We start from the raw sequence: 25,478 nt of genomic DNA on the forward strand, positions 1-25,478 counted from the left end.
CTGAGTACTGTGAGTGAGAGGAATCAAAACTCGACTTTTTACAAATAAAAATGCATTTGTATTCAGCCCCCTGTTTGCGCTCTTCATGTCACATTTTAAGTCTTGCCACATATTCTCCATTGGATTTAGGTATAGACTTTGACTATACCATTCTAATGTAATAATATGTTTTGATCTAAACATTTAGGATTGTTTTGCCACCCCAGCCTTTATTGTTTTCCTTTTTCTACCAGGTTTTCTTCTCACACCCATCTCCCTTTGTGTATGGATCCACCCAGCACGATGTGGTTACTATCATTTATCACCTACAGGATGTTGTGTTGAGGGTAATGTGTGTTCAGCTTTGGTCAACACCCCTAATTTTTTCGGTGTTCTCTACAAAAACGTGTGGCAAACCTTAAACAGGACTTATGATTTTCTTTTTACAAAGGGTTTCTTCTTACCCCCCCTCAAAAAGGCCAAATTTGTTAACTGCATAAGTTACAGTGGTCTTGTCGCAGTGGCGGTTCTAGACCAAATTTGCCAGGGTGGCCCCAGAGTTTTTTCATGGGGGCACAGAACAATAGAATGAAACAATTGTTAAATTTAATAAGTGAGCCACAGAGCCACTTGTGGCTCTCGAGCTGTATGTTTCAGACCCCTGATCTAGCCGATAAAAACTGTGATACTATCTCAATACAGCTGAAGCAAAAACCGCAACACCTTAATTGTTAATTAATTGTTAAAGCAAAACTGAAAAAGTAAAAATTTATTTGGTCCCAGAGACCAATTAGTTAAGGTTTCTGTGCCAGCACATATCATCATAAGAAATTGATTTAGTATCATGTCTTCAGTACATGGGCCACAACCGGGCCAGGACCAGTTCAACAGGGGCACTGGCCCCCGTTGGCCCCTGTCTAGAACCGCTCATGCCTGCTGACTGATTATATTATCTAAGCTGTGGGTCTCTGCAGCTCCTCCAGCATTATTGTGGGTCTCTTGGTTAATTCTTTGATTCATGGTGTCATTGCCTAGCCTGTCAGGTTAGCTGAATGGTCATTTCTTGGTTTCTTGTTTGGACATCTCTTCTCAATTCCACTTGATAGATTGAACAGTGCTTTGTGAGATGTCCAAAGCTTGGGATGTTGTTATTTGGCCTGACCCTGCTTTGAACATCTCCAAAACTCTATCCCTGCCTGTTGGCTGAGTTCTTTGGTCTCCTCAGTATTCACATGTGGACTCTAATTAATTAGGTCACTTCCAAAGAATTGGTTGGTTCCCTTAGGGGCATCCCAGCAAAGGTTACTGAATACATATGCATGAGAGAATGGTCAGATTTTAACATTTAAAAAAATCCTTCCACCTCACTTTTGTATTGTGCTTCAGCAGCCAAAATTTGTATTTGATTGGTTTGCTTTATTATTATTAAGTTGTTATTAATATTATTAATATTATTGTAACGCAACGCTATTTGTTTACACATAGAGAATGATTTACTCATAATTTGCCAGCTCAGGGGACTGGAGTTCACCACAGAGGTGTAGCATATTTATACATTGTGTCATTATTGCCACCTATGCATAGAAGCAGCAGTAGCATCGGAAATGGACTGTACCAAAAACGGAAGGGATGCTGGAAAAGCTCTGACTGCATTTAAGAAACCAAAGATTGCATTTGCAAATGACATGATCTTTTTCGAATATTTCAGGGAAACATTAAAACAAAATTTATGCGCAAGATGATAACTGGCTTGCATATTTACTTTCTATTACCGCATGGATTGGACTATCTTTGTGCGCTCTTCCCTCCGGTGAATGCCGCGGTGTGTGCGCCCTGGTTGGGACCGTCATCCTGTCTGACCGTCCGGTCTTTCAGAGAGGAGAAGTTGGCAGAGGGATGTTCCGGCGATGATGGCGCTGCAGCTGAGGAGCGGGGATGCTGCATACTACCAGAGCGCAGAATACTGCAGAAATTACACTTCGCAGCCTGTCAGCTACAGTGACAGCAGCCATTATTTTGCACGATTGCCAGGTAAGGTGAGGCTTGTCATATGGAGAGCTCCCATTTAACTGACGTGAAAAAGTCTTGTGCGTTTTTGAGCAAAAACTGGGCAAATTCAGTGTGAGGTGATTGCACGATGGTGCAGGGTAGTTCAGTGGTAGGTGGGTGTTCAGAGGGGGTTGCCCCTGTCATATTTCTTATAATGTTGCTGGGATGCACCAGCCACCATTCTGTTCAGCACTGAGCAAGATGCTGCGGTGCAAAATCTGTGGCTGTCGATACTCTTGCAATGCAGGATAGCTCTAGGAAATAGATGTAGAGAGATTTTACATCTGGAGAGTAACAAGAAAAAGCCTCTAGCGTGTCTCCCAGAGCAGGTGAGGACCCTTACCTCTTGCTTTGGCACTGCTTGATCTACACAACTGACATGTGACAGTTATAAAGAAAGTGTTTCCTAATGCACCTGCGTAGTCGTCAATACGCCTTCCAGTGAGGTTTCAGGGACATCAGGCCAGATATGTCATGCTGCAGCACTGCTCATGTTTAACACCATGAGTTTCATAAATCCAATTTACTGTTCTTGTTATTAAATCACCAATTATTCATTATGAACCCATTCATGACCCTTTGCATTTAATTATTAGAATTTACAGTGTATATATTACATCCTCTATAGGTGGAATATATAAAAGCAGCAACAAAAGGACAACGTATAGAGCTAGTTTCTATATGTAGGTTGGTGGGATATAGTCAATGTACAATGTAATGCAGGCATAATGCATAGGCCATGTAGGTAGAGCTCAGAGCACTTAAAGAGCAATACCTATCAATTTATGTTAAAGTTAGTCCTGACAAACAGCTGAAAGGTGCACCAGAATAACATTAACAATTAGCAATTTAAGAACATCAACAGATGATAAATGTACTTTACTTAGTACAGTAGTGCCAGTACTGCGAGACATATTTGGAGATTGCAGTGAAATGTGCTTGTCCAGTGCCCAGCGACGCAGATGGAATTAGTGCAGGAGGCATGTGCTTCATATCGCTCTATAATTGATGTGACACAGCGCAGTACCTACAAAAGAAACTCAAGAGAAAATGAAAACTTGGCCTATTTAAAGATTCTCAGAGGAGACGGTGAAATTAAAAAGCTGTGAAGACATTGTTTTAGTGTTTTTTTTTTGGTGGGCACTCAAGCAGCAAGCTTCAGACTCCTGAGTCAAGCTAAAAAGTCTGACAAGTGATGGAACCTCTGAAAACCCATAAAGGTTCGTTCTCCTTTCAGTCTTTCTTTTTCATCTCTGGCAGCATCACCATCAACAGGTAAACATGGTGGCAGCAGCATCATGTTATGGGAATCCTTCTTTTCAGTAGTCGCAAGAAGGCTGGGCAGAGAGAGTTGATAGGAAAATGGATGGAGAAACATGGAGCACCATCCTGGAAGAAAATATGTTAGAGGCTGACTTAAAACTTGTTGCTTCTTTGTGCTGAGGTTTTTTACAATCTCAAACTGTATCCTGCTAAGGATAAAGTGTGAAATATGATTTTTTTTTCCTCTACTTACCTAATGTGGCCTCTTTTCTCATCTAGCAAGGGCAGCGCCTGTGAGTGGGCAGCAAAGCCTCGGTGACCCGTCCCCCCCTTGTCTTGTGTCATGATGTATGTTTGGATGGGTTGTACTGGAATTCTAATTTCCCCTCAGGGATCAATAAAGTATCTTTGAATTGAATGAATTTAATTGAAAAGGCAAGGTGCATCTTCCAGGAGGAAGACTGAAAACATTCAGATGGAGCTACAGTAGAAGGGTTTAGATCAAAGCAGACTCATCTGGTAATGGCCTAGTCATAATCCAGACCTAAATCTAATCGAGCATCTTTGGTAAGACTTGAAAACCGTTGTTAACAGACTCTCCATCCAATGTGACTAAGCTTGAGCTAGTTTTTCAAAGAGGAATGTGCAAAGGTTTCAGTCTCATAATGTGCAAGGCTGGAGCTGCAAGGCAAGGTAATTGCAGTAAAAGGTGGTTCTGCAAAATATCAAATCTGGGAGGGCTACGTGTAAATGCACAGCACACTTCTCAGATACATGATTTTGTTTGAACACCATGTGTTATTTCCATCCACTTCCTGATCATGCACCACTTTGTGTCGGTCTGTCAGATAAAATCTTAAAAATTATACTGAATTGCAATCTGTTGCAAGACATTGTGAGGAACGATCTGTATTTGTGCTTATAATAGTTTTCCTGCAGCCTTCCTGAATGTCATCTCTAAGCAGTGACTGCAGGACTTCCTCTTCTGAGGCAAATGTTTCCAAAAGTATAATTAAAAAGGATCAAAATGAAGTAACATTTTTCTGAGGCAAGTAACAGTTCCTCAAATCAGCCATTGGAATCCAATTGTACAATTGGGAAATAAAAATGAAGCTGGAGGCCTATTGTGCATCAAGAGAGTACAACTATTGATTTTCAGCTTGAGTCAAGAGTACAATAACATGTTGCAAGGTATCTATTGTCTGTGTTGTCCTATATGTATATATGGTGTTCTCAGAGAAATAAGGGTTAATTAAATTTAAAAAAGCAACCAAGAACAATGTGGTATAGAAAAATAAATTTGTCTGAGGCCATCATTCCAACAGATTGACTCCATGGGGCTGCAGTTTGTATTTATGCTTAAAGATTTTAACAATAGATTCTGGGATGTAAGGGTTTTCATGTTACATATTTAGGGTTAGAGATCTGATGAGTTTAATCCAACAGAAGACTGCTGAGATCTTCCCCCTTGTGTTGATTCATGCTGATACTTTGCACGGGTGTTTTTATAATGCTGCTGCCTCAACTAGAGTTGTTGGGTTCTGATGGTGAAGAGACTGATGATAGGCATCCTGTGCTTGGTTGGTCAAGCTCTCTGTGCCACCACAAACATAATTGTAATTCTGTTAGCATTTTCACAAATGTTTTTTTTTTATATATATATTTTTAACCGCTACAGAGTTTATATATTGCAATTTGCTTGGTCCATTGCAACATCGGCAGCAAGTCTTTTATTTTCTCCATCTTTGGACTTAAATCTGTCATCTGTTTGATCTTTCTGTCCATTCTTAGGTAATAAACCTTGACTTATTCATTGAATGTCTCTCCCTGACTTTCCACTCATGCTCTAAAACTGGTTTAGGGAAAAATAACCTAAGTTGGGTTATGTTGCTAACCCAGTCATTGGTCAAATATGGACCCATCTACCCATGGGTTGTTTAACACAACAGGTTTGGGTTATGGGCTTGTGTTGTCAACCCATTAATGGGTTAAAGCGTCTAATGCCTGACTTTAAGGCTGCCGAGAGATGGTTTGAAAGGAATAACCAAGTAATATTTTGGTTAAAATAAATCCATTCTTTTTTTATACCTGCTGTATCTATAGATAATGGTACAAACCAAAATCAAGACTCAATATATGGTGGATCTAAAACATCTATATGTCCCTGCTAAAATGGTGTTTTTTTCTGATTTGGTAGGAGTGTATTACTGTGGTTCATCTTGATTTGCTAACGTTTCCCTTCTCTGCTTTCCAAATATTTTCAAATTTTGTCAGATTATGACTCCTGTGCGCAGCCCCCTTCAGACCATCCCACCAATGGATTCTGATTGGTGATGTAAATTTTTTGAAGACCGTTTTTTTCTTGACTCTGCTGTAATCCTTTGGGTTGTTGCCATGGTGAGATATGAAGTTCCTCTTCATCTTCAGCTTTCTAACAGCAGCCATGATGCTGGTGCTACCATGCTTCACAGTGGATAGGTGAATAGATCAAAATGGCAGCTGTTGAAGAATGATGATGTGCCTTTATAGTCTCTTTTGTATTGGATCAAAATGTTTGATCCAATGTTTGTTTAAAACTACCAAACCTCTGTCCCAGTTGCCTCAACCTGGCTTCTGGCCATTTTTTGTGTACTGACTCACAGTGACAGATATTAACCCTCCTCCATACCTCCGAAGGACAGTGAAAAACATCTCTTAATAAGGGGCTCCAAAATCAGTAATAAAACAGCACTCACAATATCAGTAAAGAATGAAATGGATTTAAATGCCACTCTTCTTGCACTTGCACCACGTCTGGAATGTTTGGGTGTATGACTCTCTGTCGTCTTGCAGTTGATATGACTAATAGTAGGGTGATTGCCTTGTCTGGGATGTCTTTCTCTTAGAGTCAGCAGGACCAGGTGACAGACAGACAGCTGGACAGATTGGACAGACAGGTGGACAGGGAGCAGCACTTGGAAACACAAACACCCCAGGGTCTTATTTTGGGTCTGTGATTCAATGCCAAAGGATGTTCAATCGGATTTTCAGATAAAAGTGTCCAGCAAAGTGGGTTTTGACGCAGCTGTTTGCTTTGTACTGACCCGAGAATCTAGTTTTATATGTACAACCTCCAACTCAGGCACACACACACACACTGCAAACTCTGATTGAATGTTTATTCTCACTCCTATTTTGAGGATTGATTTGTCACTGCCTCTGTGTGTGTGCATGTGAGAGTGTGCGATGTGTGTGTGTTTGTGTGTGTGTGTCTGATGTCCTGTATGCTTGACTGCAGGCGCTGCATGCTCAGCTTGATCTTTCTGATGCCCATTGAAGTGTGAAGCTTCAAGCTCCTTCCAAGAATGTGTTTCTGTTCACTCGCCTCTCTTCATCCCTTCAGCCTCTGGGTTTTAATAAATCTGTGCCATCCGTCGTCATCATACATCTGTCAAAATCTACTACATAACAAAGTTTAACACCTTTATAATTGTTTTAATCAAATGGAAGTTATTTGTTTGTTAGAATCAAAACCAGAATAAAAAAAATGTGTTGTGTCCCTGTGTGTTTGCACACGGTAATTTGGCTTTTTATGTTGCTTTATGTTGTTCTTTCTAACTGGAATGATGGCTGGACACCCATGGTATTTATGCTAGCAGATTATTTTTTGAATGGATGAAGATGGCACCTTCAGGAATATGGAAATCGTACCTTAGGAAGAACCAGAAACATGGAGATTCACAATTCTCTTCCTGATATCATGTCTGAGTTTTTTTTCATGATGTCACACAAGTCAGCGGGGTTTTTGAAATACATCAGATGTGCCTGTCATGATCCTTAGGTGTTTGGTTTTCAAATGTGGCTATTCCTACCGACCTAAAAAAGGAAATGTTTAGAATGACTAAAAGATTTAAATTGCATCATTATTTGTCTTTTTTATACGGTGTATGTAAATACCTGGCTTAAACTGGAAATTTCTATTCTTTCCAATGTAAATTTGTTGAATTCATAGTATTACAAGTGTTTAAAATCCTTCTTTGTGTTTTTAGATGCCAAACCAACAGATCACAGCCTGTACAGCATCTCTGCAAGGCTGCACTTTGACACAAAAGTGCTCAGAGCCAACTGATAACATCAGCATACTAACATGCTCACGGTGGAAATATTAAAAGTGCTGATGAAATTCACTGTTCACAGTGTTTATCATCTCAGTTTACAGCTGCTCCTCTCTAACTTCAGCTTAAAGCCAGTGGAGATCTGGATTTTGAACAATTATTCTCGCAAGGAAGTCAAGCGTCTCACCAAGAATACGTGGTCTTCCATTTAGTAAAAGCACAACTACATAATTGTGCATTAAGAAAACCTAGAAAGTCATCAAATCTTTTATAACACATTATCTGGGAACTGTATAGACCTGTTTAGTATTTTATCCAGGAACAGGTTGCTCAAACATTTTAGCATAAACAAAAATGTTCCCAGGGCCAAGCTTAAAGGAGATATAACTATTTTCTGGTGTCCTCTAGCCTCCATGAATATGGTAAACAACAGTATAGAGTGTCACTTCCAAGCCTTTAAGCCCACATAGGTCTCACAGACAAAAAAGATGATTTTAAAGTACACATGAGTTCACATTATTATTTTGCCTTTGATGCCCACAGGTCCAGATACCATGCTGAAGCATCCTCTCAGTCTCTTCAGTCATCCCCAGCAGCCCTTCCATTTTATGGACTCTCTGCACCATTTAGGACCTCCACCCATGGCCCCTACCCAACCAATTGGACCCCCAATTCTGACTCCTACTCAGAGTCTAGGGCCACCTCAGATACCTCCTGCTCACTCATTAAGGCCTCCATCTATTACTCCTCCACACACCTTAGCCCCACCTATGATGCCCTCAGCTCAGCCACTTGGCCCTCCACCAATTGCTCACACTTTAGTTCCTCCACCTGTAGATCCCACACAAGCAATTGTACCTCCAACCATAGACCTCAGCCAATCTTTAGGGCCTCCACATCTCCCCCCAGCTCAAGCACTAATTCCCCCACCTTTAGTGACGCCTGCCCCCAGCCGTTTTCCGCTGCCTCCCAGCCCCTTGTCCTTGCCCCCTGCTCCGGACCCCGACCCGTCACAGATGACCCCACGGCACCCAGGATCAGCTCCCAATCCAGCACCAGTATCCAGCTACCTATGTGGTCCTCTACCAGGCCAAGCGGCTCCTGCCAGCGAGCAGCCCGAGGATGAGGGCTCCTCACTGGGGGTGGAGGAGTCGGAGGACTCACTGGGCCTGGAAGAACTGTGCAAACCACTTTACTGTAAACTCTGCAATGTTACACTCAACTCTGCTCAGCAGGCACAAGCTCATTATCAGGTGAGTTGAAAAACACACTCCCACATAACAAATACACACATACACACAGCAACCACTTTATTAGGTACACCATGCTAGTTGAACAACATTATCCTTCAGAAATCCTTTAATTGTAACATTATGCAGAGATTTGGTCCATAATGCCAAGATAGCATCACACATAACATCAGGTTTGTCAGTTGCTACCAGCAGCTGTCTGATCCACTGATACACTGCGGACTGGATCCATGCTTTTATGTTGTTTACGCCTGATTCTGAAACTACAAGCAGAATCTCGTAAACCAGTGGTTATCCCTGTTACTGTCTAATTTTTGCATGTTTGTGGAGTGGTAGCCTCAGTTTTCTGCTCTTAGCGGACAGGAGAGATACCTGGTGTTGTCTTCTGCTGATGTAGCTTAAAGTTTCATGCGTTTTCCATCCAGAGATTATTCTGTTGTTTTTTCTAGTGTTCAAAATGCTCGAAATAAATTCACTCATTCATTAATTCATTCATTCATGGAAATATGTTGAATGGCTGCTGTGTGACTGGCTGATTCACCACTGCTGTTAACAAGCAATTAAACAGGTACATCCAGTAAAGTGACTGATAAGCTAAATACAGGGAAACAAAAATACTAACTTCTGCATGTTTTCATCAAGGGAAAGAACCACAGCAAAAAGTTGAGAAATTTCTACGCTGGCAGTCAGCAGCCACCTGCCATCAGGATACCAGAAGCCCTGGAGGGAGCCGGTCAGAACATCGGCTCAGGAGCCAGTGATGGTGATGGAGGAAGACAGGTTAGGCCAAGCTATATCATTTCTGCACTAACTTACCTGTTTAAACTGAGGAGGTGGGTGCACTGCTGTGGAGGTGGCCACTCTGCTGTCTGAGGCTGTTTCCTCTGAGGAGGGTGGAGGCAGCTGCGGTCACTTAATAGTGGACATACATTATTCTCAAAGCACTGAACACCTTATATTTGCGTCGTTTGGTCTTAATATGTGAAAACCTCCATTTAAAGCATTTGTTTACATCGGTCATTCCTTTCTTTAATTATAATTATGGTCCTTGGTGTATATTGTGAAGATAAAAAAATGACAAATTAACTCAGAAATCTTTTCTGCCTCTCAGTGGGCATGAACGTTTCTTTCTTGTTGTTGCTACGTGTTTACTCCCTGACTCCTCTCACCACAAACAGTGCAATGCTTTGTCCTGTGTTTGCAGGCGCTGTATAAAGGGGCGCCTCGGGTCATCCTGGCCACAGAAAACGACTATTGTAAACTATGTGACGCCTCCTTCAGCTCACTGGCAGTCGCGCAGGCCCACTACCAGGGCAAAAACCATGCCAAGAAGCTACGAATGGCTGAGGCCCAACAGAACTCCAGTAACATGTGGGTCTGGGCAGATAAATATTTTGTGTGTCAGCAGCAGGCTGCATCTTTGTGAATACATGTTCAACTGTTTGTCTGAAAGAGATTTTTGTCATCGTCTGTTACAGGGAAGGCATTAGTGAAGGAGCGGCAAGAAAAAATCGTAAAGATGGCAGTGAATATCGACTGGTGAAAAACCGACGCAGCCCGCAGCTGCCCACCACCATGCCAGGTAAAAACTTAAAATGAAACTAAAACTAACAAATGAAACCAACTATATTTCTGACTGAAGTTATTTTATAACAAAACTTGTTAGGTCAAGGCAAACGTTGCAGTTGTGTATATGCATATGAATAACCTGATGGAGGATTTTTAGTCCACTCACATTCCATCAAACTATAAAGGTCAAACTGAAAAAGACACCAATAAAATGTATGGATTTCATAGCAGTTTGTCAGCAGATACTGTCAGGAACATAAGCACATCCACTTACAATAAAGCAACCAACACAGCTAAAAACAGATTCATCTTTTACTTTAGTTACAAAAACTCACCTTGATTTTTTGATTACAACTTTTATTTTCAATGACAAAAAAAGTTTAAAAAAAAATAGTTTTAACAGAATATTGATTTTGCACTTATTGGGAGCCCTAACAATGTAAAGGGCTGCATGGTGGGGCAGTTGGTAGCACTGTTGCCTTGCAGCAAGAAGGTCCTGGGTTTGATTCCCAGCCTTGGGTCTTTCTGCATGGAGTTTGCATGTTCTCCCCGTGCATGCGTGGGTTCTCACTGGATACTCTGGCTTCCTCCCACAGTCCAAAGACATGCCTGTTAGGTTAATTGATCACTCTAAATTGCCCTTAGGTGTATGTGTGTGTGTATGTGTGTGTGTGGTTGTTTGTATGTTGCCCTGCAATGGACTGGCGACCTGTCCAGGGTGTACCCTGCCTCTGGCCCATAGACTGCTGGAGATAGGCACCAGCTCCCCTGTGACCCACTATGGAATAAGTGGTAGAAAATGACTGTCTGACTAAATGTAAGCTTTTTTTTGTTTGTATTTTTAATAATTCCTTATGTCTCTTTTCCCCACTGATGTGGCACAGAGACCCATTTGCTTAAGCCTTAGGCCACTGTGCTGGACAAGGTCCCATTTTTATCTTGCCACCATGCACAACGAGGAGGATGGAGAGGGGGGATCTCCAGATCCCATTGTTAGAGATCTTAAGTAAAGTTTAAAGCAATAGCCTCAACTATAGATGTTAGCAAACCTTTTGTTTGGAAGGTACGCCAGCAACCAAATGCTACTGAGGATCAAACTGTAACTGTGTGCTTTAGTCAGGTGATACTGAGTTTGAGCTCTTTGTCAGCAAATACTGTACTTCAGATGGCTCTGGTGAAAAAGAAATAATGACTATGTGAAAAAGCACCTCATTTCTCATGTTAAGTATGGTGGAGGGTCCATTATGCTGTGGATCTTTTTTTTTTCAAAGGCCTTGGGAATCATGTTAGAGTGCATCACAAGATGGATCCTGATGTTTTTCTGAGATTTAAAAAAATCTTTTAAACTTAAAAACTTTAATTTTGACATCACTGAGACTTTCAGTGGGGTTGCAATGGTTGCTTTATGTTGCTGTTTACCTCTTTCAGACATGCACTTCCACGCTTCCCCTGGCCTTTAGCAGCACAGACCCTTTTTTCCTTGCAGTTTTTCTGATGCATCCATAATATATAATGTCTTCTCTTTGTGTACATACTGACAGGTATTTTTTTGTCCAGAAAAGCATCGTAAGCTTTCTTGGCTGGTTTGGTGCTAGCAAATGCCCTTGCGGCATAGATAAAGAGAGAGAGAAAATGACTTTTTAAATCTGCTGATTTCAGTCAACAGAAAGTGCCTTATAATGAAAAACAGAAAACACTTAACACTTGACAAGTCTGTTGCACATGTAAGGGCGTGCCCAAACAGTGTCTTTCAACCGTTTTAAAATAAAGATGCTTGGCAAGTGATCAGTGGCTATCCTCAGAGGCCTACGATGCTCGTATTTGTTTTCCGCAAAGTGACGGCGGGTAACCTATAGGGTAACAGCTTGCTGAGAAAAAGCTTCACAGTGTCTGTTTTCACCTTTTTGTGTGTGTGTGTGTGTGTGTGTGTGTGTGTGTGTGTGTGTGTGTGTGTGTGTGTTTGTGAAAACAGATACAGCATCAGTAATGTCAGACCTTGTGCTGATGTCAGGATTTCCTTCTTGCTGGGTTATAATCCTACTCTGCTTATTTACAGACAAACTCATTAGCAAATCAGCAAAAGTTAAAAAAGAATAAATGACAATAAAAACAAATTGCTTCTCCTATCTCCCTCAGCTGCATTCTCTTTCCACAACAATCTGCTCAAGTCAGCATATTTTTTGATGGATATATCCTAAAATAGCTGCCCTCTTGAGTTTGGTTGCTTTGTTGCTGTCGTCTTTGTCTCTTTTTGCTTCTTTCTGTCGTTTTCTGCAGCTTTACAAAAACAAATAAACAAACAAACTCTCTTTGTCCTGTGCACCACATTCGTGTAACGCCAGATGTCTTTGAGCTGTTCTTTCTGTGCACTTTCACAGAATCAGAGACTCATTCAGCCTTTCTTCTTAGTTTATTTTTAGGTATGGTTTTGGGTCTTGAACCTTAAGAAAATCAGAATTAGTCCAGTTTAAAAAAGTAAACAGGGGTTTGCGACTTTTTAACAAAATTTAGTTGTTCTATGTAAAAAAGACTGAAGGAATCACAACAAAAGGACACTTGAATTTTTCTTGCATGCCTAGAGATAATTTATTTTTATCAGACTCCTGGTCTATCCCGCTATCTCACAGTTACTTTGTAAACTTTCTCCAATTTTATGGCTTAAACAATTGTTACATCTCCATAAAACAGTCAAATGTATAATATTTGGTCTCTATTTAAGAATCCTGAGAGTATTTTAAGGCAGTTATTAGACCAGTAATTTACTTAAGGGGTTGTGCAGAATTAGGAAAGATAACGACAGTCAAACTAATTTAGCAGACATGACTCTCCACTGAGGAGGACACCTGTGACTGTTTATTATAACTTTAGCATTGATCCAAAGTTTGAAAAATTCACTTAAAATACTGTATTTGTCATAAAATTCTCAGAATATTCTCAAATGATCACACCTGTGTGTAGTTCAAGTTGATATACAAATGGAAGTACAGATTCAAACGTCTCTTTACGTTTTTACAGGCAAGCTGTGATGAAGTTTGCACAGATGCATTGCAGTAGTCTTAGGTGCAAAAGTTAGCTTAAATTACAAATTTATCACTAGAGTTATAAACTTTAAGCTACATCATGCATTGCATATAATTGTTAAGACCAAATCAAGGCTGATATGCTTAAAATGAGCTCAGTAAGGTAAACAGGGGATTGTGATTTAATTTTGTTATATTACAAGGGTCAGATTTATATTTATTCAGACATATATATATATATATATATATATATATGTGTTAACTGAACCCAAACATACAGCCAAAGTCATTAAGAACTATATTCAGCGTAAAGAAGAACAAAACTTACTGGAAGTGATGGTCTGGCCCCCACAGAGCCCTGATCTTAACATCATGGAGCGTGTCTAGGGTTTACATGAAGAGACAGAAGCATGTGAAAAAGCCTACGTCCACAGAAGACCTAAATCCACAGATAACCTCTTATATATATATATATATATATATAAGTGTGAAAAAACTGAAATATGTCTTATATTCTAGGTTCTTCAAAGTAGCCACCTTTTACTTTGATTACTGCTCCACACACTCTTGGCATTCTGTTGATGAGCTTCAAGAGGTTGTCACCTGAAATGGTTTTCACTTCCCAGGTGTGCCCTGTCAGGTTTAATAAGTTGGATTTCAAGGCTTATAAATGGGGTTTGGACCATCAGTTGTGTTGTACAGGTGGGGGATACAGTACACAGCTGATAGTCCTACTGAATAGACTGTTAGAATTTGTATTATGGCAAGAAAAAAGCAGCTAAGTAAAGAAAAACGAGTGGCCATCATTACTTTAAGAAATGAAGGTCAGTCAGTCCGAACAATTGGTAAAACTTTGAAAGTGTCCCCAAGTGCAGTCGCAAAAACCATCAAGCGCTACAAAGAAACATGAGGACCGCCCCAGGAAAGGAAGACCAAGAGTCACCTCTGCTGCGGACGATAAGTTCATCCGAGTCACCAGCCTCAGAAATCGCAGGTTAACAGCAGCTCATATTAGAAAACAGGTCAATGCCACACAGAGTTCTAGCAGCAGACACATCTCTAGAACAACTGTTAAGAGGAGACTGTGTGAATCAGGCCTTCATGGTAAAATAGCTGCTAGGAAACCACTGCTGAGGACAGGCAACAAGCAGAAGAGACTTGTTTGGGCTAAAGAACACAAGGAATGGACATTAAACCAGTGGAAATCTGTGCTTTGGTCTGATGAGTCCAAGTTTGAGATCTTTGGTTCCAACCAACGTGTCTTTGTGCGGCGCAGAAGAGGTGAATGGATGGACTCTACATGCCTGGTTCCCACCGTGAAGCATGGAGGAGGAGGTGTGATGGTGTGGGGGTACTTTGCTGGTGACACTGTTGGGGATTTATTCAAAATTGAAGGCATACTGAACCAGCATGGCTACCACAGCATCTTGCAGCGGCATGCTATTCCATCTGGTTTGCGTTTAGTTGGACCATCATTTATTTTTCAACAGGACAATGACCCCAAACACACCTCCAGGCTGTGTAAGGGCTATTTGATCAAGAAGAAGAATGATGGGGTGCTGTGCCAGATGACCTGACCTCCACAGTCACCGGACCTGAACCAAATCGAGATGGTTTGGGGTGAGCTGGACCGCAGAGTGAAGCCATGAGGGCTAACAAGTGCTAAGCATCTCTGGGAACTCCTTCAAGACTGTTGGAAAACCATTTCAGGTGACTCTTGAAGCTCATCAACAGAATGCCAAGAGTGTGAGGAGCAGTAATCAAAGCAAAAGGTGGCTACTTTGAAGAACCTAGAATATAAGACATATTTTCAGTTGTTTCACACTTTTTTGTTCAGTATATAATTCCACATGTGTTAATTCATAGTTTTGATGCCTTCAGTGTGAAGCTGCAATATTCATAGTCATGAAAATAAAGAAAACTCTTTGAATGAGAAGGTGTGTCCAAACTTTTGGTCTGTACTGTATACAAGTTCTTCTCAAAATATTAGCATATTGTGATAAAGTTCATTATTTTCCATAACGTCATGATGAAAATTTAACATTCATATATTTTAGATTCATTGCACACTAACTGAAATATTTCAGGTATTTTATTGTCTTAATACAGATGATTTTGGCATACAGCTCATGAAAACCCAAAATTCCTATCTCACAAAATTAGCATATTATTAAAAGGGTCTCTAAACGAGCTGTGAACCTAATCATCTGAATCAACGAGTTAACTCTAAACACCTGCAAAAGATTCCTGAGGCCTTTAAAACTCCCAGCCTGGTTCATCACTCAAAACCCCAATCATGGGTAAGACTGCCGACCTGACTGCTGTCCAGAAGGCCACTATTGACACCCTCAAGCAAGAGGGTAAGACACAGAAAGAAATTTCTGAACGAATAGGCTGTTCCCAGAGTGCTGTATCAAGGCACCTCAGTGGGAAGTCTGTGGGAAGGAAAAAGTGTGGCAGAAAACGCTGCACAACGAGAAGAGGTGACCGGACCCTGAGGAAGATTGTGGAGAAGGGCCGATTCCAGACCTTGGGGGACCTGCGGAAGCAGTGGACTGAGTCTGGAGTAGAAACATCCAGAGCCACCGTGCACAGGCGTGTGCAGGAAATGGGCTACAGGTGCCACATTCCCCAGGTCAAGCCACTTTTGAACCAGAAACAGCGGCAGAAGCGCCTGACCTGGGCTTCAGAGAAGCAGCACTGGACTGTTGCTCAGTGGTCCAAAGTACTTTTTTCGGATGAAAGCAAATTCTGCATGTCATTCGGAAATCAAGTTGCCAAGTCTGGAGGAAGACTGGGGAGAAGGAAATGCCAAAATGCCAGAAGTCCAGTGTCAAGTACCCACAGTCAGTGATGGTCTGGGGTGCCGTGTCAGCTGCTGGTGTTGGTCCACTGTGTTTTATCAAGGGCAGGGTCAATGCAGCTAGCTATCAGGAGATTTTGGAGCACTTCATGCTTCCATCTGCTGAAAAGCTTTATGGAGATGAAGATTTCATTTTTCAGCACGACCTGGCACCTGCTCACAGTGCCAAAACCACTGGTAAATGGTTTACTGACCATGGTATCACTGTGCTCAATTGGCCTGCCAACTCTCCTGACCTGAACCCCATAGAGAATCTGTGGGATATTGTGAAGAGAACGTTGAGAGACTCAAGACCCAACACTCTGGATGAGCTAAAGGCCGCTATCGAAGCATCCTGGGCCTCCATAAGACCTCAGCAGTACCACAGGCTGATTGCCTCCATGCCACGCCGCATTGAAGCAGTCATTTCTGCCAAAGGATTCCCGACCAAGTATTGAGTGCATAACTGTACATGATTATTTGAAGGTTGACATTTTTTGTATTAAAAACACTTTTCTTTTATTGGTCGGATGAAATATGCTAATTTTGTGAGATAGGAATTTTGGGTTTTCATGAGCTGTATGCCAAAATCATCCGTATTAAGACAATAAAAGACCTGAAATATTTCAGTTGGTGTGCAATGAATCTAAAATATATGAATGTTAAATTTTCATCATGACATTATGGAAAATAATGAACTTTATCACAATATGCTAAAATTTTGAGAAGGACCTGTATATATATGTAAATTGATTAAAAAAAAAAACAATCATTATTTATAGTTCTGAAAGCATTCTTTGTTTGATATATAAGACTTAGCTTTAGGGAATTACCCTAGATGAATGTATAAAGTTTATGCAAACCCATTGTTGCTTTTGAACATTTACCTCCCCACATTGTAGTGCCCCCTAGTGGTACATGTTTGTCAGATCCGGTACACTACCTCAGGATCGTGTTTCTGGCGTAGGATTCCAAATTTCATCTAAATATCTATTACTATGTCAAATTTACCCAACTAACTTTTCAGCTAACACTTGAATTTGTTTACATCTATTTACATTTGCATTTACATTAACGCCTTTATCTCGGGATAAAACAGGCTGGTTTGTGGGGCAAACCTTGAGCTTCAACCCAAGGTATGTGTTGGGCTTTAACCCAAGGTGTAGTCTTTGCTGTGTTTAGCATATCTGATGCAGAATCATCCAAAGACACATATATAAAAGCATAAGATAGTTCATCGTACGATTTATAGTTTAAAAGTAATAAGCCTTTTTTAATCTGAGTAGCAGTGCAATGACTGAACTTCCAACAAAAGTCTCTATTTTCTTTCTAATTTGTGGTGTAGTATGAGCTGTAGGAAAAAAAGAAAAAAGCAGAGCAGCTGCAGTAGGGTTCCACGCTCCGCTGGATGCATGGCAATGCTCGTACTTTACAGCCATGTTCCCCTGCCTCTGTGGGCTTGGATTCCTTAAAAAAGCTGGAGGCATTTTATTGTTATTGTTTTCCGTATTTCATGAGAATAAATTAAGTTATATGTGTTGTTGACATCTACTCCATCCCTTTTTTCACTGAAAAATCATTGGTCAGTCAGTAATTCAAAAGCTAACAAATATTTTGATTGATGTCCTTTTTAAAAGCAAGAATAAGAACTATGAGAGAAACTTTGATGAAGGACCATTTTACTGATGAACTATTCAGGCTGAATATATTATTTTTTCTACCTTTAGCCTGGATGGCGGTGTCCTTTTGGCTGTCACATTATATAAATCTCGAGTGAATCATCCTCTTAATGTGCTCACTTATCTCCTGCCTGTTGCTCCTTCTGCCAAACCCCAGGGCCGTATTACAACCCGAGACCGAGGCAGCGCATCCCCAGGGACTTGGCCATGTGCGTGACTCCCAGTGGGCAGTTCTACTGCTCCATGTGCAACTGTGGCGCCGAGCAGGAGACGGACTTCAGGCAGCATCTGGAGAGCAAGCAGCACAAAGCCAAGGTGTCCGAGCTGAGATACCGCCACGAGATGGAGAACCTCGGGTACAGCTAAGAGGGTTGAGAAAAAGATGGAGAGTGACTTACAGTGGATTCAAACAATGACTTGCGTGACAAAAATTACATCCAAACTACATCTAAACTAGTCCAGATCCTACTGCAGATCATCTAACATATAATTTAAAGGATCATAAAAAAATAACTGCAGCTCAAATAGTAGATCAAGTTGTTCATGACTTGCAGGGTTAGTAGTAAATATCTTTAAGATGTTTTTGCTCTTTAAAAACAGTCCAGTTCCACCCAACCCATCTGATCTAGGAAGCGATGGAGCATCTCAATAAATGAGCATGTCGTAAAAAACTTAATCAATTTCAGTAATTCAGTTTAAGAACTGGAACTCCTATATTATAGATTGATTACACACATGGAATCCCGGGCTGCTATAATAGCAACCCTCTGCTCCTCTGCATCGATGGGTTCGGTGTCTCTTGTCTTCCTCCTGACAATAGTCTGTAGATTCTATGCGTCTCCACTTTTCCTCCAGACTGTGGGACCTTTATCTTCAAATGAACTGCAAAAATCTTTCTGAGAGATTCTTTGCAGGACAGCTGTCAAGTCAGTTTAAATCACAAATCCTTTGTATATTAGATTTTTAAGCCATAATTATCATAATGAACAGAAATAGCCACTTGAAGTATATCACTATATGTGAGTATGGAATCTATAAAAGTTGAACGTTTTGAATTCAGTTGCTGAAATTCATTAACTTTTTTAATACATTCTAATTTATTGAGATGTACCAATATGATGGTTTTGTTTTAAACTGATGATTAGTGCTGAGAACCCTCTCTGCATATTTATTCTGAATGAAACATGTTGAGAAAAAGAGTTTTTTACTATACAGAAAAAGAAAACATACGTGTAGTCTACATATGGATTAGGAAAAGAAATGACTCCCTTTCTTTTTTATATCATTTCACTGATCGGCTCTCCTACGAAGCATTGAGCAGCATTTATTTAGACTCAGGTTACAAGTGAATGCAAGTGAGATGCAAATAAATTTTGGGCTTGTTCGGGCAGCGGGGAGAGGACCAATCACGAACCGGAAGTCTGGGAGTTTGTAGAGGAACATGTAGAAAAGAGAGAGGAAGTAAAGGAGTTAAAGCAGCCAAAAGGAATGAAGAATGCGGTAAACATGGAAATCCATCAGGAGACAGTGGGAGGTCAAGTAAAAAAAATCTTGTGTACAAAAAGGCACACCAGGTATTTTTTATAGGTTCTGCTGCCAGCTCATTGCTGAAGACTGCATAGCCACAAATTCAGCATCTTTACAACCCAGTAGAGGAATTAAATCCAAAGCACTACTTGCTGATTACAGAACCAACAAAAGCACAATTAACTTCATAGAGTACAGCAGTGTTAAATGAAGCTGGGAGCTTTGGTTTACCTCCGACCAGTCATTTGGTGTAATTCAGGCTAAAGGCTGAACACTGACTGGCCTTGTTCAAGCATTTGGAGGAAATTGGGCCAGACCTCTGGCTTTTCATTTTGGCAATACAATAAAAACCAATCTGTACTGCGGTAGAGCTTTTCTATAAGCCGCTTCACATCTTCTGTCTTAATAAATCATTCAGATCTTATGTAAATATAACTAAATTACATTATAGCTGTAAATATAGTATAAAAACATTAATCTTATTGATTCTGTAGTTATTCTCCGGATTTTAAATTATTGTAAATTCCCATAATTATACCTGTGCACACTAAATCAATGTCTCAGCACTATATTGTTTGTGGATTTTACTCTGGAGCCTTCCAAATACCATAAAGAACCTCTGGTACCTTCAGTGTTTAATTAATAGCTGCTAATAGCCTCGGTTTGACTGCATGTGCCAGGAGAGGTTGTGTGTCAAGCGAAAACACTTTGGATGCAAGAATTTTTCCTGTATACTAATTAAAAGAAAACATTTATCTAAAAAATCAAAAATAACTTTGCCTTTCATCTAAATGATTTGTAAATAATTAAGTGAACGGTAAAAAGGAGTGTGTGAAACTGTCAAATTTATTTCAGAATTGACAGAATTTGACATTTTGATAAGTACATGTAAAAGCAGCACTTTAGATTTCACTTGAAAAAGTGTTCACACCCCTTATCTCTTTTCAATTTGCTATTTTACAGCCACAAATTTCAATACATTTCATTTAGATTTAATGTGACAGACCAACATAAAGTAGTGCATATTTCTGAAGTTGAAGAGAAATGATATGTAAAAATCTGAAAAGTGTGGCAGCCCCTGTTAGTCACTACTTTGTAAAACCATCTTTTGGGGCATGTCTCCACCAGCTCATCTACAGACTAAAATGTTTGTCCATTCTTCTTTGCAAAAATGCTCAAGTCTGTTGCAGTCTGTATTTAACTACCTCCATGTTCCCATTCAGTTGCCTCTGAAGGTAGTCGGTTGCAATGGACTTAATTTAGGGCTATGAAAATAAAGAAGGCTGAATATAAATATGCGCAACACCATTTAGATTTTTATCTGTCAAAGAAAATTTTGAAAATTACCTTCCACCAAATATGTTCTACTTGGTGTAGGACCCTGCAATGAAATCCTGTTAAAAGACTTTAAATTTTGTGGCTGCAATGTAACCACATTTGCAAAAGCTCAAAGGGTGTAAATAATGTTGCAAACCACTGTAGTTTGCTGTTGGAGGTGGCAGCTGTTCTTCTTTTGATTATGCTGTGGGTCACCAACACACACCTGACCACAACCACACAGTACATGTTTGGAGGATTTAGGCAAAGAAAGAGTGTTTCTGCTGAGCCGCAGTGGGTTCTGATCAAAAAGGAACGACGAAGAGCTATTGAAATGTTAAGGGCAGTCATCCTTTTCCTAAAAATAACATGCCTTTGTCTTTTACTCTCCAGTGAAGCTACTGCACAGCATCAGCAAGTTCAGGAAACAATAAACCGCTGTGGTAATGCGAGGATGATCAGAAACGGATAAGCCAATCACATAAGACATATTCAACAGCAGCACCGACTTTAATTCTGAATTATCTAGTTTGGATCCACTTTGACTGGTTTTAGACTTTACTTTTTCACAACTTTTGTGCAGTTTAACCAAAGATTGATATTTCTTTGCCAGATTTATCTGAGTAAAGTTGGACCTTAAACAGAAACTGGGCATGAACTATTTAACATTTACCTTAAGGTGGGTATAAAGGATACCATATTGTTCATCACATTGCTAAACAAGAACATGTTGAAAGAATCCTGCCTGTCTTGTGAAGTTAGAAGTCCTCAAAATATTCTAATCCCTATCACAAACAATACCAAGGAAATGTTATGCTTGTTTTTGAGCAGATGAGACAGCAACTCATTTGATGTGGAAATTATTAAATGCATCCCAAACACGACATGCAGTAAGCCTGGCAATTATTCAGCCTCCATTGTTTCTCACAGTCAAATCACCACCTAAAATCAGATGTTGTCAAACTGAAACTAAACAACATTTGGAGGACGTTTGGGATCTGATTTGGATAAAATCTTCTACAAATCATCTTCCCATCAGCTCTGACCAGCTTCCCTGTCCCTGCTGAAAAAACCCCTATCCCCCAGCATGATGCTGCCACTACCATTTTCCATGCAGGGATGGTATGTTCTGTGTGATGTGCAGTGTTAGTTTCCCACCTTACATACCACTTTGCATGAAAATCAAAAGTAAACATTTTGGTTTTATCTCACTAGAGCACATTTTTCCAAATGTTTGCTCCAAACAGGACATCTTCTGGTTTTGATTCAACTATGGTTGTCTTCTTGCCACTCTTGCATTCTCCAGATTTGCAGATTGCATACCTAATAGTTGTCATGTCAACAGTTGTCATTATATATGGCCAGAACATTAGTAATTAACAGGAAAAAAATAATTTAAAACGTATTAATAACCATTTATTTAAGCCAAAATCTGCTGTCTTAATTTATAGGCAAAGAACAAATATTAAAATTGTATTTTATCACTAGTTTATCTTGTTCGCAGTATCTCTAAATATTTGCTCTGCAGAAAGTGGAGACACTGAATCTGACAAAGAATTTGTAATTAATGGACATAAACATCTGCATCAAAGACAAAGTGTTGTAATGCTGCTGTTTCTGGTCTAAAGGATGGGCACAGGTTGCACACATATTTGAGGAAGGTAAGATTCCCATAAATAAAGATAAAGAGAAAATATATATTTTGTGTTTGTTTTTACTTTTAAAATGTACACCTGAGGTACTCTTTTCCATGCCTGTCAATAAAACTGGGAAATGTATTGTTATATAATTGGTATTCATAATTTCAGACTATTGAGTTGTTTCATTGTTGTCAAAATTCTGACATGTTTTAAAAAGATGAGTAAAATGTTAAACTATTAATTTTTGTTGTACATGACAGAAATCCGTGACAAGTTGCACCTCACATACTGTTATATTTTGTGCATGAAGAAAGTTGCAGCTATTGACTGCTGAGGAGTTTTCTTTGGAGAAAATATGTTCTGATAAGTGCAGACATTTATTTAAATGTATTTCTGGACAACCTCATCTTAAAGGGGGTCCCAGTAACCAGATGGTTGGAATGTTTGTAGTGAAGATTTTGCACTGGATATAACAAAGGGCATCGGTGTTATATAAAAAAGCATTCTACCATTTGTTGTTGTCTTTAAATGAAAACTATTTTTGTCAATATATACCTCTTAATTCTAAATGTAATGCTTACGATGGTGAGCAGTTGCGACTGTGTATTGTGTCAGTGATTTAGTGTGTTTGTCCTGCACTGGGATGTTGGACTAAACCAAACAGGGTTGATGGGCAACAATATGTTTAAAAAAAACCCACCATAAACTGTGAAACATCTAAAATTTTAAAACTGTTTGCCTAATACAACTTTGTATTAGTTTAAAAGTTGCAAATTAAATGTTATCCAGCCTGGCTGTTATGAGGCACATGGCTTTTAGGAGGCTTTACTGTCCTTTAGTGTTTAAATGGAGCATGATGACCATGGTCACCTCATAAGTACCATTCAATTAAGCTCCTGATGATCAGTAAAAAGCCTCTTCTTATTTATCAATATCATAAGGATCAACTTAAAGACATAGTGTGTTGAATTATCTTTTTTTTTAGCAGTCAGTATCTTACCTGCAGGAGAATCAAAGATTAATTCATGCGAATGCTATTTTATTCATATTCTATTCACCTCCATCACTTAAAATTAGATGATTATTTACATATAGACTTTTTATGTAAACTAATAAAAAAGCCTTAAAACAAAACCATATTTTAATGCAGTGATTGTAGGTATTTTCTAGTGGCTGTTTCCTGATTGATAAAGATCAGCCTTACTTGAATGCCACGTTTTCTTGTTTGTCCTATTTTTAAATGTTTCCCAGGGAAACAGAAAGTCGTAGTAAAATAAATGCGGCACCAGTGATTACGTAAAATTATATTCAAATGTGAGAACTCCCATCCCTAAAGGCTGGACAATTCTACATTTCCAGAGTGAGAATATTGTTCTGTAATAAAACAATATTCATTTTAAGGCTTTTTCTTTACATTATGAGTTTCAGAGATAGGGATGAGATATAAAGTCATAATTGTGAATTATGAGAGAATACAATTATCATTTTGACTTTCAAAATAAAAATTATGAGTATCAAGGTCATAGTTTAGACTTTAAATCCTTTTAAGATACAAAGTTGTTTTTTTTACTTTTAAGGTCATAATTCAGGATTTTAATTGAAAAGGATAAATCAAACTTTTGACGTCACAATAAGAGACATAAAGTATATATGCAATAATTGTGTGACATACAATGATAATTATCAGATTCATTCCTAATCCTGACTTGAAAAAAGACATATTTTTCAATTTTATTGTCATTTTAAAAATAAAACTAATGAGAGTCATGATATTAAATTCAAAGCAATAATTTTGACTTTCAACGTCATAATTATGAGTTTCAAAGACATCATTATGACAAATAAGTGAAAATAATGTGGAATAAAATCAGAATTATGAGATTTGAAGTCAGAATTTCTACTTTCAGTCATAATTGTGAACACTCTGGTTTTAGAGATGGTAATAATAGTGTGAAATTAAGATATACATATCAGTTATAATGATGACAGCCTTTGCCAGATCATGTTCTTTCTAACAGGAATGAAATGTTGCATTTGTATGAGCTTCAATGATTTGTTTTTTGTTGAATATGGCTGATGAAATTTGCCGTCTGACTGGCTGATCGCTCAACTTCGCTCTGTTATCCCAAACTGAGACGCTGCTGCTGAATGATTAAGAGCTTATCACTCCTGTCCACATAGAAGCCCATGTAACCTAGTTTACATACACAATTCAGGACCTTCCATCTCCATTTCCTGTCCAGGGCCGTGAACATGATGGCAGCACCCCTACAGGAAAGCAAATGATCCTGTGATTTTCATGAAAAAAAAAAAACCTCAGCACATGTTTGGTGCCTCTGAACAATGTTGGAAACACACCATTGTACTGTCTGAATGGATGCCTGGAAGACCGACGCTCTAATTTCTGACTCCCTGTATGTTTGTGTTTTATGACAGATGAATAAACATGCAGATGATAATAACTGAGCTGTGTTTATGATGATTTCAGTGAATGAGAGTCTCATCTGGTTTCCTGTACGGCTCATCTCACAGCACTCCGGGGGAAAGAGGCACTGATGCAGTTATTGAAAAAGAGAAAATGTTCTCCAAAGCCTAGTTTCCAACACTCACTACCCATTATTCTTTATATTGCCCCTACCAAATAAGCTGTGCCTCTGCTGAACTGTTTATGTGTCATCAGGTTGTTGTGAAATGTATAGTCGCCTCGAGTCAGTTATTAGCTTGAGTTAGAATGTAAAAAATAAATCAGTGCCTTCGAAATGGTTCTTATGATTTAAATGAGATAAATTAAAGCAAAATGCTCCCAATTTAAATACAGTCATCCCTGACAATTAACCATAACTGATAACAACAGAATGTTTAGTTTATTTGTTTGATGCTGATCTCTAAAAGTGATTAAACCTGCAGTAAACAGTGAGTTATATGAATTATTTGCAACACGGTTCTTCTTTTTGAACTTGCCAGGCAGAACCTGATCTGTGTTTGGACTGTTTTGATCCTTTGGAGCTTCCTGAGTTAGCAGAAATATTAGCTTCATCTTGTATGTTAGACCCAATCCCAACCAAATTATTTAAGGAAATGTTCCCTCTGATTACCAGCCCCATTTTAGATATGATTAATTTATCCTTAGTTAATGGGTCAGAACCACAGGCTTTTAAGTTAGCTGTAATTAAACCTTTACCTAAGAAACCTTCGCTTGATTGAGATGACTTGAAAAATTACAGACCTATATCCAATCTTCCATTCTTA

The 25,478-nt window shown here is 39.3% G+C and overlaps 1 protein-coding gene and 1 long non-coding RNA gene across 2 annotated transcripts; one reads left to right on the top strand and one right to left on the bottom strand.

Annotated features, from left to right (window-relative positions):
* The first annotated feature begins 1,838 nt into the window (after positions 1 to 1,838).
* zmat3 (zinc finger, matrin-type 3) lies at positions 1,839 to 24,695 on the top strand. Its single transcript, XM_047375662.1, has 6 exons — positions 1,839 to 2,010; positions 7,929 to 8,638; positions 9,278 to 9,415; positions 9,840 to 10,006; positions 10,114 to 10,217; positions 17,903 to 24,695. The coding sequence occupies exons 1-6, from the start codon at positions 1,887 to 1,889 to the stop codon at positions 18,109 to 18,111; spliced, it is 1,452 nt and encodes a 483-aa protein (XP_047231618.1). The 5' UTR covers positions 1,839 to 1,886; the 3' UTR covers positions 18,112 to 24,695.
* Positions 10,964 to 17,967, bottom strand: LOC124874338. Its single transcript, XR_007039772.1, has 3 exons — positions 17,866 to 17,967; positions 13,553 to 13,607; positions 10,964 to 12,645 (listed from the first exon to the last, which is right to left on the bottom strand). It is a non-coding gene; the product is annotated as an uncharacterized LOC124874338 (long non-coding RNA).
* Positions 24,696 to 25,478: the final 783 nt, after the last annotated feature.

Source organism: Girardinichthys multiradiatus, chromosome 9 (genome assembly GCF_021462225.1).
Source record: "Girardinichthys multiradiatus isolate DD_20200921_A chromosome 9, DD_fGirMul_XY1, whole genome shotgun sequence".
Classification (NCBI taxonomy): Eukaryota; Metazoa; Chordata; class Actinopteri; order Cyprinodontiformes; family Goodeidae; genus Girardinichthys; species Girardinichthys multiradiatus.